The 18601-nt window shown below is 36.6% G+C and overlaps 1 protein-coding gene and 1 long non-coding RNA gene across 8 annotated transcripts in view; one reads left to right on the top strand and one right to left on the bottom strand.

The window, feature by feature from the left end:
• The window catches only part of PIK3C3 (phosphatidylinositol 3-kinase catalytic subunit type 3), a 69740-nt gene that overhangs the window by 47485 nt on the left and 3654 nt on the right, over positions 1-18601 (top strand). For 3 of the 7 annotated variants that reach the window (XM_015653044.3, XM_033511413.1, XM_033511416.1), the window contains 2 exons: positions 1654-1744; positions 15571-15696. In XM_015653044.3, the coding sequence (XP_015508530.1) occupies positions 1654-1744; positions 15571-15696 (217 nt within the window). Of the gene's footprint in view, positions 1-1653; positions 1745-4985; positions 5693-5748; positions 6683-7549; positions 7753-7838; positions 10547-12910; positions 13024-15570; positions 15697-18601 lie in introns of those variants that run through there. The other 4 variants (XR_004495596.1, XR_004495597.1, XM_033511415.1 and 1 more) reach the window with 4 other exon arrangements.
• Positions 1402-11880, bottom strand: LOC117243740. Its single transcript, XR_004495601.1, has 2 exons — positions 10988-11880; positions 1402-9733 (listed from the first exon to the last, which is right to left on the bottom strand). It is a non-coding gene; the product is annotated as an uncharacterized LOC117243740 (long non-coding RNA).

Genomic DNA, 18601 nt, shown 5'->3' with positions numbered 1-18601 from the left:
ATTGTATGGAACAGAACCATGTCTTAACTGACATCTATCAACGATGCCTAAACCTTTAAAATCTTTCTTTACAAGCCTCCATCACATAAATAGCTCCAATAACCTCTAGTGCTTATAAATTCTTATGCTCTATGTGGTTGAAGAGCAGAAGGGACTCTGAGACTTTGGATTCTGTGTCAGTTTGAAGGGAAAACTACTGACAGAAGGTACCACTAACCTAGGAAAATACTTGAGAGCAAATACCTGTAACATTTAAGCATGTTCAAAAAGAAACTTGCTAGTTTCAGGCAAGTAGAAGAAAAATTCATTAAAATCTGTGATGTCTGTTCCTAGCAGCAGAACAACCTGACTGCCAGATTTCTTAGCCAGATCTGAAACAAAATGATAGAGTTAACTTCTCTTATTTTCTTTTAATTTATCATAAAAGTAATTTTCCTGACTCCAGCCCCCCACCCCTGGGGAAGTGAAGTAAAACTGCTGAAAGAAATGAGGCACTGAAGATTTCTAGATTTCTAAAATTAAACAGTTGATTTTAATGCTTTTCTTATAATGTCTGAAAACTTATATTGGAATGTTAGGTAGTGTTGTTTCCAGATAATAATGAAAGTGTCAAGAATTTTTGCTGGAATTAAGTTTTTCTAGAGAGGTGTCTTTTTGAGCAATATTTACTTTGTAAAATACAGCTATGAAGCAGACCTTTTGTTTATTTGAAATATTTTGTACTCCTTGAAACTGTATATATAGCTGATACATATTCGACAGCTCCCTAATAAACAAATTTTCCTGCTAAGAATTCACTTTCTATCATCAGTGAAGCTCCTGGTTCTCTTAGCAAAGCAATATTTCAAATGGTGAAGTCTGTATCATGTTTTGTGTCTTAAAGGAAAGCAGATCTTTTTGCAGAGGAAGGGGAGTTTCAGTTTGTGTTGAATAACTTGAAACTTACCCTTTGAAAAAGAAACCGACAGCTAATTTTCTGCAAGGGCAAGATGGTGTTCTTTAACACAAATAGTCATGAATGCTTCCAACACCATTTTAAAGCTGAAAACTCTTGTCTGATTTGTCTCTTTTAATGGTTATAGATGACATTTGTACTTCCTAAGTGTACTGTGCTACAACTATTACTGGAGCTTAGCTGAGCAACTGAAGACTTGGATCTGGTTAAATATTTAACTCATTATGTCAAAAACCCTTGCAGTGATTGGAAGAATAATTTTTTGTACTTATGAAGACTTCATCTGAATATATATCATGCTGCTGTATCACTTCTTAATAAAAAATAATCTTTGAATCAGTATTCTAGCATGTTTATCCTACCAGAGGTAGAAAATGGCATTAAAACTTAAAATACATTAAAGTTTATATTTGATGTGTCTCTGAGTAAATATTCTGACAATATTGGAAAGTTGTAACAAAATCAGAGCATTTTATTTACAGTTTTGGCAGTTTGAAGGATTTTGAAGGTTAAACTTTGATAGTTAATATCAGTATCTTGTGTTCTTCAATATAAATGCTTTCAATTAGTATTAAAAATGGATCTTTGAAGCATTAAAAGTTCTTCATAAGATGATGATGGGTTCTTAAATTAAGTTGTTTACAAAATGTCTTCTGTACAATTTACAAAGTGTTTTAATAGTTTGTTCTTCTGCTTAGGTATTCCAACTTGATCTTGAATTTATTCTCACTCATGGTGGATGCAAACATTCCAGATATTGCTCTTGAACCTGACAAGACTGTAAAAAAGGTAACTGTGAAGCTTTCATTGTCTTTCAGTAACCCGGGGCATCTCATTATGAAATTTTCAGTCACTTGTGATGATGACTTATTTGTCTCTCACCTGAAAATACTTGCTTCGTTTTATAAGCTTTGAGCAATTTCTAGAATCATTAAAGACAGGAGAGTGTACTTGGAGAGCACTTAGCAGATGTGCCCATGAATGCAGAATGGCTTCTTATCATCCATGCAACTGTGCTCTAACACTCTGTTTCAGTGGGTATTTTAGCTAAAAACAGTGTTTCCACCTTCCATCAAACTTAGGAGAGAGGCAGTCAGCACTAACTGTATCATGAAAGATTGTTCTATCTAGTCTAGAAACCTTTAAATCATGGATGGTTTTATAAAACCAGTCTTCTTTTAGTTATAAAACTAGTCTATGGAAGATTTAAAACCAGTAGGCTGTATCGGTAGGTATATCTTCATCAACAAGAAATTTTTGTTCATTGTGAAGGCAGACCTTATGTGTCAGTCTCCCGTAATTCTAACTTTATCCTTTATACCAGCTTAAGTCATTTGTTGGAGAAGATGAAACAGGGAAACCTTATAAATATGATTGTTTAGCAGAAGATTCTGAAAATATGAAACCTATAATCGAAAAAGAAATGAAAACTAGTTCTGCTGAGTGTTAGTTACTATATAACCAAAGAACAATAGCCTAGCCAGCTGAAGGAGAATCCCTATTGACTGAACAATACCCAAATGCTGACAGTGAATCCAAAGGTGGAAGCAGCAAGAGAAGAATTTGAAGAATAGCTTTTAGAGTTTGAAATATAACACTGTATGGTAATGTAGTAGTTCTTATAGGCTATATGTAAATTCTATAGAATGTGTGTCATGTCCTGGTTGGTTACTGGGAATTAGAATATTCACCATAGAAAAAGATATTGTAACAAGAACTTTTATCTCTTAATTCCCCCCCTCTTGCCCCTCTCTCTCTACCCCCTCAATTGCCGACTGCTCTCATGCTCTCGGACCCCTCTTTCCACTCTATCTCCCTGTTTGAGCACATTTATGCTGTGGCTGGCAGCATAAATGGATCTCTTCCACCTTCTACTTAAATAATAAACTCCTTATCCCAAGAGCAGCCTGGCTCAGAGAAGTCTCCACTGTGAACCTGTTTTACTCCTACAGTCATTCTTTTCCATTGGGTGTTTGAGCAATAGTTGACATGAAAAATACTGGCTACATCTCCATCTAGATTTCATTACGCTTACGTTTTAGACAAATGTTGGGGTTTTTATAACCTGATTTATAGTGAAGGACTCTCTTTTAATTCCCCAAAAGACTTTGTGGAGCCTGTATTTCCAATGGAAATAAGTTTAGTGTAATTTCTATTCGAACAGTGGATTGCCTCTCAGGCTATTCTTCACTGTTTTCAATAAGCTTTGATAGCAGAGATTCAGAATTTTATCTTCATGGATCCAAGCATTTCTATTTAGAGTTTCCTGGTTTCAAATCAATACAAAGAGTTCTTGCAGCTGTTCAGTTTCATATTCAGGAAGCTAAGCTAATCACAGGTGCTGTGTTTCATGGTAAAGATGACAATCTTCCCTCCACTCAGCTGTTTTCCTGATAAAATGACAGCAAATTATTTCGTCTTATCAGTACTTTAACCTCACCTCTGTCCCTAATGCCCTACAGATTGAGTAGGTGACTTATATAGAATATGGGAGATAAAAGACTAAAGTAGGCAACTGGGATGGTTCCTGCCAAGTTCTGGAAGTAACTACACTTCTGTAGAGGCGTCTTCTTTTCAAGGAAGAGACCTTCCAAACAGTATGCAAGCCCTATCTTAAAAATTCCATCTTTATGAAGAAGATGCATTTGGCTCTGCCTACCTATTGGAAACATGAGTTACACAGTAAGGAGGGGGTATTTCTTTTAGATTGTAAAGTCTGCTAATAAATGCACCATAAATCCTAATAAATTTGAAATATGCATCAACATGTAGAGCAGGGGTTAATTTGGGCAAGTTTGTGCTTGACTGAAACAGTCATCAGGAACTGAAACTAGTGGTTTCATTGAACTTAAGAAGTGCTTGTTGTTTAAGGTTTGCACCAATAATTTTGAGACTTATGACACATTTTAATCTTAATCATTACTGGTCATTACAGGGTTCCCTGTCATTAGATCACAAGAATCCCAGAATGACTTGGGCTGGAAGAGATCTTAAAGATGATCTCATTCCATCCCTTTGCCATGGGCCACTTCCACTAGGCCAGGTTGATTGTGTAACAGTGTTGTTCATCCTTGCCGTGAATGTGTTCTTGTCAGCTATAATATTTTTTACAAAGAGTCTTCTGCTGCTTGCTGCTAATTAACATGCAATACCCTTGTTTCTTATTAGTATCTTGGCATTGCATTTTATGGTGGAAAACTCACTAGAAATGCTGTCCAAGGGTATATGCTTTCAGTAATTCATGATAATAGGATGTTGGGTTCTGTAAAATACTTGTAAAGGATGGTTTTAATATAGCAATAATTGTGTATTTCAGACACTTGTAAAACTCCTTTTTACTCTCTGTAACTTTCCAATATAGTTTTATTGAATTAACAAATCAAAATACAGGATTGAAAACTAGAAGGTCTTTTCTACAACTGAGAAGTAAGTTACAGTTCACTTATGTACAATAATTAAAAACTGAGATTATGTAGAGCCTGACAGTATTGCATACATTTGGAGATCATGGAAACCAGCAAAATCTAAAAGAAAATTCAGAACCACTGAGTATTCTGGGTTGCAAAAGACCCAAAAAGATCCAAAAAGGATCATCAAGTCCAGCTCTTAAGTGAGTCCGTGTGGGTTCAAACCCAAATGTGGTGTTAGCAGTGCATGCTCAGACCACCTGAATTCTGAATTAGATCCATGTGTGGTTACTTCTAAAGCTCATTACAAAATGGAAATATCAGTGCTTTTATTGCATGAAAAGAAAACGAGCTTCATTGTTACATGACAGATACACTGTTAGATCAAATGCGCACTTTAGTTACTGGGATCCTGAGCTCTGACAGTGCTGCAGCTTGGTGGACTGTGACTTTTACTGGGGAATTCCAGGCTGTCCATTCACAGAGGCTTTAAAATGTGAAAGCAATTAGAACTGAAGCAGTAAGACAAGTGTTTCTGATAAGGAATGCAAATCACTTTGGGAGGGAAAGATCCTACTTCCCCAGGTTCTTCTAAGTTATAGTGTGCTTGTTTTTTCCTTCAGAAAACAAAGCCTGCAGATTAAAGTATTGTCAGGAAGATAGCCAAATTGTTCAACTCTCTCAAGGTTTGTTTTCTGGTGGGTTTTTTGGGTTTTTTTTTTGTGTTTTTGTTTTTGGGTTTTTTGCTTGTTTCTCTTCTTGACATCTCAGCTGTTTCTGACTCTTGTTTGAGACAGTTTGGTCTTTTTGGTTCAAAGTTATCCTTTAAATATACTCTTTAAATTTCTGTAAAAATAATACATCATTCTGGAATCCCTAAAGAGTGGGTAAGGAGAGGAGCCTTCCATAAAGCAGTTGTTGGTATTATGATCTACTGGACGCTTATGACAATATTCAAAGCTCCTGTAAAAAAAAGTAATTGTTTTCTTTACTTCTCAATTTTTCATTTTATTGTTTTACTTTAAAAAAGATAAACCACAAAATACCTTTAAATGGGCTAGTATCAGAATCATCTAAACCTGGTATATAACAATGAATAGATCATTGTTGTTTGGGGTTTTTTGTAAAATAATGTGCTAGAAAAGTTGTTTGGGGTATTAAATACCCATTAGCCCATCTGAAATCAGTTATAAGCTTTGTTAGAGCTAATAAAAAAAGGGACAAGGTGCCTTCCCTCTCTTGGGGTGAGTGGCAATTTGATTCAGTCATTTAACAAGGTAATACTGTACCTTGTTGTAGAAAAATTGAATAAATGCTTTCAGCATCTCAATTGATTTTTATTTTTTCCTTAAAGCTTTAACAAAAAATCCATATATATTTCAACAGACTCAAATTAGGTGAAGATCCATTTTGGACTGACCTGCAAAATCAAATTACCTTTGATATGTGAGACAAGTCAATAGCCACTTTTACAGAAGACAAAGGTGGAGATTTACAAATGTTTTTGTATCTAAGAAGGTGTCCTGGTGAAGAGTAGAGGTGAAGTTCATAGCCAGCATTTTCCTCATTGGGGCTGTAGTGGCAACACTTATGCTCACTTACCTGTAGAGCCCTTCTTTTGCATTAAGGGCCTGGAGCAAGTCAGGCTTTGGGCTTACAGGCCACACAATAGGTTAGCTTTATCTAAATTTGAAGATTATTCAGAATACTAGTTTGATGATTAAACTGCAAGGAGAGTAATTTCCTTTTTTGTAAAACAAAGGAATGCTTACTGAAGTAGTATATATATTATATATCTTACAATGCATATTGAAATACAACACTGCAATTATTTTGTCAAACAATTTGTTTGGCATAAAGATCTTTGACTGGAACTTTTCCGTAGGTGTAGCTATACTGCTGTTTTGAAGTAGGCATGAATTATTCTAAACGTTATTGCTAAAGAATGACTTTTCTTTAATGGCCACAATTCTGCTTCCTCATAGTGAAAGCATTGCAATGTTAGACAGTCCCTGAACTCCCAGTCTAAACTTTGTCTTCACAAAGGGACATCCTGTGCCACCAGTGGGCAGGAAGGGATTTGCAGGGTGTGTCTGCCTGCTGGTTACAGAAAGGTGTAAAAACTGCATTCAGAAATAATTTTTGTGTTCCAGTTTCCTAAACTTTCAGCAAATAATCTACGGCAGTCTTAGACCCAGAATGAAGGTTTGATTTTAGTAATCATGCACATATTCTAAATAAAAATAAAATCTGCATCTACTATATGGTAATGATGGCTAGAATAAAATAAGTTGAAATAAAATAAAGAATACTACTTCAATTTTCCATGTCTTGATTTGTTTTATTGTCTCTTGCATTTCCTGTAATGTATAGGTGTTTGATAATGGGATGCTCACTAGTTAGAGTAGTTAAGAGAAGATGTTGGAAGGACTTTCTTACTTTCAGTCATAGAATGAAACCAAATAAGATCATTAAGAAACTTCAGTAAAACATGTCCTCTTCTGTGAGGCCTTGGATTATTTTGAGTTGTAATTACTTTTTTTCCAAGAATTTCATACTGATATGTTAAATGAGACCTCTTAGAAAAATCTGAGCGTGGGAAATATTCTTAAAGAATATAGCTACTAACCTGAGGAACAAAGGCAGACTCAGACTGGTTGGGTTTGTTTTTTTTCCAAATTATCCTCTACTATCTAATAACAGTGGGACATCCCAGCGAGCTCACTGAGACAATGCAATTGTATAATCAAGCTTAAAATCTAACACAAGGTGTATTGTCCAAGTGTTCTTTCTGTCCAAAAGTTGTGAAATGTCTTGGGAGAAATACAGATCAAAGGAAAAATTGGAACAGTAGCTCATATCATGTACAACATTCTGTAAAATAAGTATAGATTGCACCTCTTTGACATGGTTTATTGGCACAGGATGGTCTACGTACATCTGGCTGCTCTTTGCCTGTCCTGCTTGAAGGAACTTCCACAATCTTATTGTTCAAAAGGAGAGCAAACTACACAAACTGATTAACTTACCAAAGGAAGATGGCAATGGGGATAATTTTTTCTAGCTAGCAAGAAAAGAAACAAACTCCCTATGGCTTCATCTGAAGATACAAATTTAGAGCACATCAAATCAAATTTGGCAGTGCCTTCCTACTTGCTTTGCGTAACTTTTTTTTTTTTTTTTTTAGAAATTAAATCAGTGCTGATCTTAACCTGTGCATTCTCACAGCTAAAATTGGACTGAAAATAAGTGAAAATAAGCATTGACTTGAAAACAAACAAAGCCTTGTTTGAAGTTGCAAACTGTTCTTGAAGAGTGTATGGAAAATGGGTTTCTGAACCAGCTGTCTGCTTGCAGTGGGTATACAGTGGATATACAGAATATCACTCAGTGAGTTTACCCAGTATTTATGGAAAAAAAGCCTAGTACTCCATAGTTGCAAGAAAAAGCTTACTGACTTACTTCCCTCATTCCAGTTTTGATCACTACGTTCCCTGTAGGAAAACCCGGAAAACAGGATTACCAACTGCACAAAATTGTCTCCATCCTCAAACCTGGAGAAACCCTTTTCAGGTTCTTGATGTTTAGTTTTATAATAAAAACCTTGTCAGTTTTTGACAAGAAAAAGTAACTGCAAAGCTTAAAGTTAGTAGTCTTTTTGATCCTTTAATCTCCTTTTGTCCTCTCAGTATTTATAAAGAGAGCTGTCAGTATAGTGTACTTCACCTCACGGTTCATGACACCATCTCCTACTGCCACTCTCTGATTTAGGCTTTTCTGAAAACCTGGCTCAAAAATGTCACAAAATGGAATTAAATTGAAAGGTAGAAGAGGATTCTCCTCAGTTTGTGTCTTCCTTTCTCTGGCCCCTGAGATAATTGTCTCTAAATTTTCCACTTTTTACATATGCTTTTCCATTTGTCAGATTTCAGGAAAAAGGCTGGGCTGAAATCGTTACATTGATTTGTCAATGCTTAACTGATAATACAATGAAGGTATCACTGCACTCACTTTTTTCCTGCCACTGCTCCTTGCTTTTCCATTTCCAGCACAGCTGCAGTGCTAATTGCTAATTGTTGGGCTTTGTAAAATTAGCCAGTGCTATAAATTGTAAGTAGTAATGACTAAAATCTGGAGTCAATTATGTAGTCAGTTTTGCGTAAGGAAGAGGTGCACCATCACTCTTCAGATGTAGCTAATGGATTCAGCATTGTCACCTCCTAACAGAAAAAGCTTTTTATTTTTCTACAGGAAAGCCAGATGGTTTCTATCTGTCCTTCATAGCAGATTTGACCTTTAAATGAGAAATCATCAGGGACCGGTGATTCATTGGCAGACAAAGGACTCAGCAGGCATTAGAGGACAGTGTCCTAATTGACTGAGCTCTGTTTCAGATGTCCATTGATTAAAGAAGGTGCTGCAAAGATGCTTCATTATAGGCGAGGTTATTGTGAGCACAGACAGCACAAATACTTGGCTCCCATAAGCAAGAGCTTAACTGCTGCTTGTGAAAGTAGCCTCACACATTTTGGTATCACCTTTGGATAGACACAAAAAAGGATAAAATCAAACTGTCCAGAAGAGAGGACAGTCATCTGTCTGTGGGCTGTAATACTGAGAGCACCCTCTGCATTTCCAAGGCTGTGTGAACACTGATGGGGGTTCACCCCCTTTCACAAGAAGATGGTCAGTCTAATTGTTTGGAAACTAACAAAAAGACAGAGCAGACATGGTTGTTGTCTTTTTTTTTTTTTTTTTAACATAATATATGTCAAAGTAAAATTATTTTTATTCTACAGGTATAAAAGCTGAAGCAGAGATGTGACTAGAGGTACAGAAAGCTTCTGAGCTAACTTGTTTCCAAACCTGACCTAATTTTTCCAAGTTTTTTCATCTGGCTTGTAGTGAAACTCACACTGCTTTCCCCCCACTTGTCCTTCCCAGTCAGCCAAAGGATAATTGAGAGTTGAGTTCCCAAGTTAGTGAAATGGAAAGGACTTTCTAAGTTGGAGCTTGATAAGCCTTTTTAGGCAGTGGATATATGTCCCATTTCACCTGATCAAAAGTAACAGTCAGTATTTGTTAAAAGATGGTGCTAGGGAATCTTCCTAGCATTTATTAATGCCGGTAAGAAATTTACTGGAGTAATAAAATAACTTTTTCTTGATTAGAGTCTGTTTCAGTACTATTTTTTTTTGCTGCTCCAGGGAGGTTTATGCTTTGTAAAAGTGTCACATTGCCATGGAGCTTATTTTGCTTTGGCAGACGTTCATTTCTCTGTCCATTTGGGTAATGACAGTGCAGCTGCACACCCAGCTTTTTTGTTTCTAGGCTGTTGATTTTTTCATGCATATTAATTCATTTCAAAATACTGAAAAAAATACAGAAGTTGCAGTAAACATCAAAACATGAACCAAGTGTGGGAACACTCATGTGCTCCTTCTGCTTTTTATCACAGTCTCTAGTTCATTTTATGTTTTTCACCAGTATGATAAAATTGTGAGCTGGAACAGTGTCATCTTTGAGCACTGTAGTGGCTGAAACCCCAGTTCTCACAAAAGTTCAATTTAGAGATGTTTGCTAGCATCTTTGCTGTCTTCTGTTAAAAAAAATATATATATATTAAAAAAAAAAAAAAATAGGGAAGCCCCCTAACTGGGCTTCTTTAGAAACCACATTTTGTTCAAATTGAACACTTGGAAACAAAAACTGTTGTTAGAATAGTCTCTCAAATTAAGTTGTTCATGCAAATAAATCATCTGAATAGTTTGTGGTGTGAGTTTGGACTGCAAACAACACGGATAGCAGAAAAATATTTACTGAAAAAGATGAAATGTGATAAGGATTAAGCCAAGTACTTAATGCCAGTTTCTGCCACATGAGTATTAAATGCTGACTACTGTAATAATTACATGGCAAAACAGTAAAAATAATCACCAAAAAATACTGGTTTTTTACTGTTTTTTTGTTTGCTTGGTTGTTTTTTTTTTGCTGTTAATTGATCTTTGTCTCGTTTTAGTAGTGCTTACATCCAGTCTATATTCTGACCCACTGGGAAAGGACAATGAAGTTTCTCTTTAAAGCAGCTGAAGTTTCAATGAGCAATCCCATTGTGTGATAAAATTGTATAAAACATAAGCAGTGTTGCTTAATGTTGGTGGAAGAATAAATACTAAAGCACTCACCAGTCTTCAGAATGTCTGACTTGCAATTTGTCTGAAAACTAAACAGGATTAACAAAGAGATCTTATATGTCATCTTAAAATGCAGTACTACCATTAGTAATTCTGAAAAACAGAGCTACAAGTGTCCATGAAATACGGATTTGGTGGCTGCCCTACAGGTTTTAAAAGCTTCCATAGACTTTCCAAAGTTTATCCATAACCTGGAGCTTTAAGTACCCAATCCATTTCAGATAATGTTTTATGAGTAAGAAGATGCTTGCTAGTGAAAAATTCCTGAGTTTAATATGGTAACTGTAGTCCACATTGTAGAGCAGATCTGATTTGAGGACAAAAAAGTCTATACAGATCTGCTCTTTGGTGGAAGGGTGAGGACAGTCTTGTGCTTTGGGTACAAAAGGGCCAAGTGAAAATCTTGGAACTCTGCAAGGAAGTGCACTTACCTACAGTAGTACTACTCCCAGTTGTGTTTTCATATGATTTCTCAATCCTAAGCCTCCAAAAATATCACTCCAAAAATATAAAATAGCCAAAGACAGAAGTTGAATTTGGAGATTCATTCAACTGAATGAAGACACTAGCCTGCCCATTTTCTTAGATCTTTAAATACCGTTCTGAATAAGATGATTAGTATTTTCTTGAATCTTGAATCATCTCCTCCTTTTGTCATCCTTTTTTCTACTTTACACAGTTCTGTGGGGCTTACTGTGAGTTTTCTGTGAAATCAGCTTCATAGGACATCTTCAGTGCCATTTTCCAAGCAATACTCAGTTCTTCTTGAAGACATTTCAAGGAAAAGAAGAGAGTCTGAGTTTACCATCAGTTAACATTGCCTGTTATCTGGTAGATGTTGTGCTCTTCTGTCCGAGTTAGATTTTTGGGATAATCATGGTGCAAAGTAGTGTTTCTTTCTTCTGTTCCTGTAAAATATTCTTTCCCCTTCTTTACCTTGCTAAATTTCCATCTGTGGAGGAAGCCCTGTCCTTTGACAGGATTCCTCCCTGGAGATCTGCCCCCTAAGATAAGACAAAACTGCCTAGTCATGGTGACTAAGCTGTGAACCCCTTCCTGCTTCAGAACCCCATGCTATCTTCCTGTTAACTATTGGTCCTCTTTCCAATTCTTCCCTTCCCAATAAAAACCCAGCTTTTTCCCAGTTCAGTGGTTAGGTCATCACTGCCCCCCTTTGTTGAAGCTTGCAATAAAGCCTTTCTGCAGAATGCCACATGATGTCCTGTCTCTTGTCCATGAATGGAGCTGGCTGGGCTGAACAGAGCTGATCACTTCAAGAGCAGAAATAACATCTGAAGAGCTGATCACTTAAGCCTCTGCTTATGCTCCTAAGGGTTACCCCTGGCTGGAAACTGCCTGGGTCCCCCGGCCAGTGGCTCCTTCCTGGGTTGTCTATCTGGGTTTGTTGCTGGCAGAACTGGGGGTTGGACAGACCCCCAGACCCAGCCACAACACCCACTTTCTGTGTGATTCTGCTGCAAGTGACTATCACCTTCTTTTTTCATCATCAACAGTTAAGCCACAATTACACTTAAATGCTTGTCCCCTCACCCTCAGTCCCCATATTTTCTTCTAAATTGTCCTTGATGTTCTTTTCCCCTTTTAATTTTTGTCTTTTGAAAAATAGAAGCAGTATCAGGATAACTGACAGAACTTCCTTACAAAGTGCTTTAAATTTAACTGAAGTATAGCAAAATTTCTAGTCAAACAGTTTCTTAAAACTCTTCAATCCTCTTGTTGTACACTTTGATGCTAAACTATTTTCTGTTTAGGGGCATAGGAACAACTTTAATTTAGTTTCAAGTTGAATGCCAGTATCTTGATAGACTATTCTTACTCAGCCTCTTCATCCTTGGAACATTCAAGTTCTGCTGTTGAGATTTAGTGTTTCAAAAGAGTATTTGTACACTGAATGGTGTTTAATGTCTCCTCTGGAAACAAAGCAAAAGTTCAACTAGATTCATCAAGTGTATTTTTTTCTCTGTTTTACATATCCTGAACTATAACAATGCATTTGATTTAAGTATCAAAACGGGAGCTCTAACTTAGTCTTCAGGTGGCATGTCTTTGATGCCTTCATGATGGTCATCATTCATAAGTGTGTAGAATGAGATAATTGTATATCTCCTCAGAATTTCACCCCCTGAATTCACCTCTAAAAATCTCTTTTTGTTAACCTCATCTGTGAGAAACTATCAGCTTTTAGAACTCATCCCACATTGGAACTCAAGAGATTTCAAATAAGAATTACTGTTGCTTTCTACAGGAGCTATAAGTCAGTGTGTATTAATCTTGTTGCTGCTCTTGCAGCTCAAGAGGTAATTTGTAATTTTGCTTTGTTTCTTCTCCTCTAGGTTTCAGCAATCAGTTTTAATGCAGGGCTGAAAAACTTTTCTGCAAAGATCTAATACTGGACATCATTTCATCCTTCTGTTAATTGTGAACTGATTGCAAGATCTAACCATGGGTGAATTTCTTTGCACATATATCAATGTGCCCACTGTGTTTTGTGAGAAGTGGGTTTAATTAGTCATTCCATATAATGAAGCTGCATCTTAATATAACTGAGTGTGAAAATTCTGAGGTCTTCTATGGACAAATTAGAAGATTGCCAAAGAATTTGATTACTAAAGTTGTGTAAAGGAGTATTATGGTGATATTTTTCCTTTGTTTTCAAACTGGAGTTAGTGATTTTGCTGAATTCTCATTAACATCACCTTTTCTGTGACCACTAAAATAGATCTGAAAGAAATCCCTGCTGTAATTTGGGGATATATCTAAGCTTTTGCATAATTGCAAGCCTGTGAGTAGTCCATTAAATTCCGTTAGATTCTACTGTGTGCATCATTCACTGTCTAAAACTTCTGATGTGGGAATTAATGAACTTCCTTCTCATCCTTTTTGTTATGAAGATGAAAGTTCTTCATAACAAGAACTTCTTGGAATAATCTGCTGAATCTCTCACTAGAAACATGCTTCTTTGAAAGTTTGAACATTTTTGGCTTAATCCATTCTTTCAGATTGATCAAACATCTTTTTGAGAGGAAGTTGAGGAAAAACTCACTTTATGCTTAATTCAAACATATCAGCAACAGAGTTATAATGGCTATTCTGAATGAAAAAACTTTGTGATTATAGAACTCTTTTCCGACCTAAAGGATTCTATAATTCTATAATCTTTCCATACTGTGCTGGCTAACTTAGGCTTTTTATTACAATGCTGAAGGGCACTGTTTTGGAATATGTTGCCTTTGAAAGGAACACAGAGTTATACTGAAGTATAAATATAATATAATATAAATTGAAATCAGTTAGCAGTCAGCTGAAATCTTGGAGCATTTTTGCTGACTTAAAGAGGGTGGTCGAGCATGTGGTATTCTTCGTGCATAGAAAGCACACAAAATAAGACATGAAGGTAGTATCGCCTCACAAATTCAACCTTATTATGAAAATCGTTGAAATTACTTGGCTCACATTTTTGTCAATGGCTAAAAAATAGTGAATTCATGGAAAACGTTCAGGAAAGGCTTAACTCTGTCTTAGAGTCACAGCCACAAGAAGGATAAGAAACAAATCATTTGATATTTGCCTACATGAGAGATACTTCTGATTGACAGCTCTTTAATATAAAAAGTTTTAATGAGCTCAACTGTTTGAGATGGAAATTGGACAAATTCAGATACCAAATAAGTCACAGTTGTCAAACAGGACTATTAATCATTGAAACAATTTACCTAGGATGTGAAACATTCTGACTCGGCACAAAGATACGGTAAAAGAGATTGTTTGATACCATTTAACTGGTTCATTATGCAGGAGGCTGAAATACTTAAATATGATGGTCTCCACAAGAGCTTGAATTGTTTGAGATTTATCTTTATGAGAATAAAGCATGTGACTACATGGGAACAATAAATCTTCTACAACTAATGTGAATTTGCTGGGCAATTTATATGCTGTTAGCAGCACTACTTTGCAAGGTAACGAGTAATTTAAATGATGGTCATAGTATTGCTTAGGCAGTGCTAGGATCTAGGCTCATCAGAAGAGATTTTGAGGGGGAAAAGGATAAAACCAGGCTCAGTGGAGTTAGGGATGGGCTCCAGTATGTTAGGGAAATTCACCATCTGGATCAGTTCTGAACTGGTTTTCTTGGAATTAGTTAGAAGCTACAGAAAGGCATCTACTGCCCCTTCATAAATGTTCTTGGCATTGTTATTGCCAAGATGGAAATAGGAAAAATATAGTTGTTGCTCTTAATTATTGTGCATTCAGCTTTTAATTCATGTACAAGTTGCAAGAACTAAGCAGAATGTATTACTGGTATGATGCTGCTGTCAAAAGAAAAAATCATGTAAAGGGTAGCAGTGTCTCCAACCAATTGTTCATGGACAGTGGATACAACGTTAATGAAATTTACACTCACCATACAAAGGTCAGTTTTGATGGAATTGATTTGCTCACAGTCTCTTCCCATTCTGTATTCTTTACTTAACTACCTTACGGTTTCTGAAAGACAAACATTACCTGAAAGTAGGTTTAGAGTAATGAAGTGTTACATCCTTTCTAAAATTATTAGGATCATCCAGACTCTTCCAAATCTATATTTAATATGCAAAGTTCTGAGTTTTTTCTCAAGTGGCATTTCATTCTATAGTCAATATTATCTCTTTTTCTCATAGTATTTCAGTCCTGCTTAAACTTGTATTTCCAAGTATTTCTTTTGGCTTTTTGACCTTGAGCTTTGAAATTACTCATTTGAATTAGGGTACTGTTTATAGCTTATTTAAACACTATTTTTTTATTAAAGGATTTGGAATAGGTGTTTTAAATAACAAGTGTTATTAATAATAAATAACAAGTGTACATTTCCAACAATCTGCTGTAGCTTAGAAGTAAGAGAGATTCTTCACTAAACAGCCAAAATCACTCTGTCTGCTTCTGTATACATTGATAGAATAATTCATTTTTTTAACCATTCAACTAATTTTAGCCATTTCTGCTTCCATTCCAGGTGCAGGACAAGTTTCGTTTAGACCTGTCTGATGAAGAAGCTGTCCATTACATGCAGAGTCTAATTGATGAAAGTGTCCATGCCCTCTTTGCAGCTGTTGTAGAGCAGATACACAAGTTTGCACAGGTGAGGTATTTTCTCAGTTGCTGGTCTCTGTGATAGCTGATTAAGGCGAGAGGTTGTGAGTGGCAGGTTTAAGGCATAACTTCACTTTGTGATATATTAGTTCATTTTACTACAAGATGAAGCTGTGTTTTAGTTAAAAGGACTGGAGGACAAGCTTGTAGAGGTCCTATAAAAATTTTGAAGCACTTTAGCAATCGTGCAAGGTCTGGCATCTGGGACAAGGCAACTTCTGATGCCATTCCAGGCTTGGCATGAGCAGAGCCAGAGCAGCCCTATGGAGAAGGGCTTGGAGGTGCTGGTGGGTGAGAGGCTGGACATGCCCCAGCCATGGCACTCACAGCCCAGAGAGCCAAACGTGTCCTGGGCTGCATCCAGAGCCCTGTGGGCAGCAGGGGAGGGAGGGGATTCTGCCCCTCTGCTCTGCTCTGCTGAGACCCAGCTGGAGCATCCAGAGCTGGGGTCCCTACACAGGAGGGACAGAGACCTGCTGGAGCCAGCACAGAGGGCTACAAATGTTATCAGAGGGCTGGAGCACCTGTGCTAGGGAGACAGTCTGAGAGAGCTGGGATTGTTCAGACTGGAGAAGAGAAGGCTTCAGGAAGACTTTGGACCCTTCTTGCTCATGATCTGGGTTAACAACAGATTATTGCCTCTGTTATTTTTGTTATTACAATATACCCTGTTTGAAGAATGCAGTGTTTGACCCAGTGTTTTACTCTGTGCTGTCTTACTACATTACATAGTAAGACAATAAATACTTGATTACCATTTTAATAAAACTGTGTTCACAAAAGCATTTCTGCTTTGAATTTCCAGTATTTTGGGTTTTTTTTTCCCCTTAAAACTGTCTGACATTTAGTTGGTGTTTATTGGGGATTTAAGATATTACACTGTTTGCCTTAAATATTAGACCATGACAAGAAATGGATTTAGGAGGAAAAATTAAACTGCTCTGAAAAGCCTGTCATTACCCTGATTTTTAATTGATACTTACTTCAAAAGACTAGTGAAATTCTGATATGAAATTTCTGATATGAAAGGAGAAATATTGTTACAGCTATCCATTCTGCTAAAAAGCATCTGTTCTTTTCTTCAAACTAGTTTTATTTTGAAGAATTGCACTGTAGTGCAGGATAAGAAATAATGTCATTTCTATCTATGTATATATTTAATAAAGGTGAAGTTTTATGAGATGTGAAAAAAGGAAGGGTAATTACATGGAAATGATGCAAAATTTGTTGTCATTCACCATGGATTACTTTGAACTTCGGATGAAGGATGGTAATTTCATAAGACAAAGTGAAAATGCCTGGCATCTACCTTAGGGTTCAAAAACAAAAAACAAAACAAAAAATAAACTACTATAAATATTCAAGATTGAAGTTTTAATTTTGTCCAGTATATGTGTAGACCTTTCTTTTCATCACATACTGACAAGTCACTTTTTTAAAGACATGTCCTTTTACTTCATTTGCCTTAGGTGACTGCCACACTCTCCCAGATAATTGTTATTGCATTTGTGAAAGTGTATTATTAAGTCAGAGTTTACAGGTTTGATTCAGGTGACCTTTTCTTTTTCCATTCAGGCTTGTTTTTGCTTGATCTTTCTTCAGTTCTTAATTCTGCTTTTAAAGTCACGGGAGAGATTTGTTCAGAATATTTGAAAGTACCCAAGAATGTTGCTCCAGAAACTTGTACTACAGGTTTCTGGAGGATGGGCTCTGAGCAACCTGGTCTAGTGGAGGGTGTCCCTGACTATGGCAGAGGGGTTGGGATAAGTTGATCTTTAAGGTCCCTTCTAACCAAACCATTCTGACTCTGGCTCTCAGGAATGGTGTTCTAAGCAAAAAGCTGATACACATTCAAACAGGCACTGATTGCATCTTCCATTTGTATTTTTGGGAGTTAATATGCAAGCCTGCTGGTGTATTACATTTTGGATACCAAATAAGCAGATGTGACAGTTACTAATGTAGGCCTGATACAGGTACCTTATTTTGGGGTCTTTACCTCTCCAGCTGGCCCATGCTGAGTCTCAGCACAGAGAGCTTTCCTGAGGCTCTGTGCAATCTTTGTACACTGCTGCAGGGTGTGCAGCTTATGTGCTTTTAGCTTGCCTTTCTGCTTTGGGCAGCTGGTGCCTAGAATGAAAAACAAGTGTCTTGATTTGTAAGTGCTAAAGGCATCTCATGACTCCATGTGATGCTAGTTTTGGAGTTCCGGTTACTGCCTTTATTCATACCCTAAAAAATGTAGGCTTGCAGGCTTTCTCCTGCAAAGATAATGGATTGCAAATGTGAGGAGGATGCAAAAAGAACAGACACAGATTAATCAGCAGTTGACAAGTCTTAAGAATCTGCTCTCTGTTAATTTATTAAAAAAAATACACAAACAAACCAAACTTCAAAAAAAAAGTAAGTGAATTAATGTCTATTCTCTTTATATTTTGGGTGAAATAGGATGCTTCTTAGTGATACTTATTACTTCATCAGTCAAAATTATTATCTTTCCTTTGTCTCAGGCAGTCCTAAGAATTAGCTGCTGTAATCTTCATGGAGTCTGCAAATCGTTAAACAAATGAACAATTAATGGGTTGTGAATTTGCCATAAAGGCGTCCTCTTACTCAATGGCCAATTGAAGCTTTCAATTTGTTCATCTATAATTCTCCATTGAATTGCCAGTGGCCTTGTTTTCATAGTATTATAGGCTGTCTGGAAAAAAACCCCAACACTACACAGGTTTTATGATACAAGTGGAAACAGCAGATTTGGCCTAATGCCACAAAATATTTCATTTAAAATGCTGTTCAATACATTTTTTGCTTATCAGTAGATATTTATTCTTTTACTGACTCCAAAATAGGTCTGCAAGGAATCTGGGCAGTCTACTGCAGCACCTAAGAGC

Source organism: Parus major, chromosome Z (genome assembly GCF_001522545.3).
Source record: "Parus major isolate Abel chromosome Z, Parus_major1.1, whole genome shotgun sequence".
NCBI lineage: Eukaryota > Metazoa > Chordata > Aves > Passeriformes > Paridae > Parus > Parus major.
The sequence above is the reverse complement of the archived record's forward strand: the minus strand, read 5'-3'. Positions and strand labels throughout refer to the sequence as shown.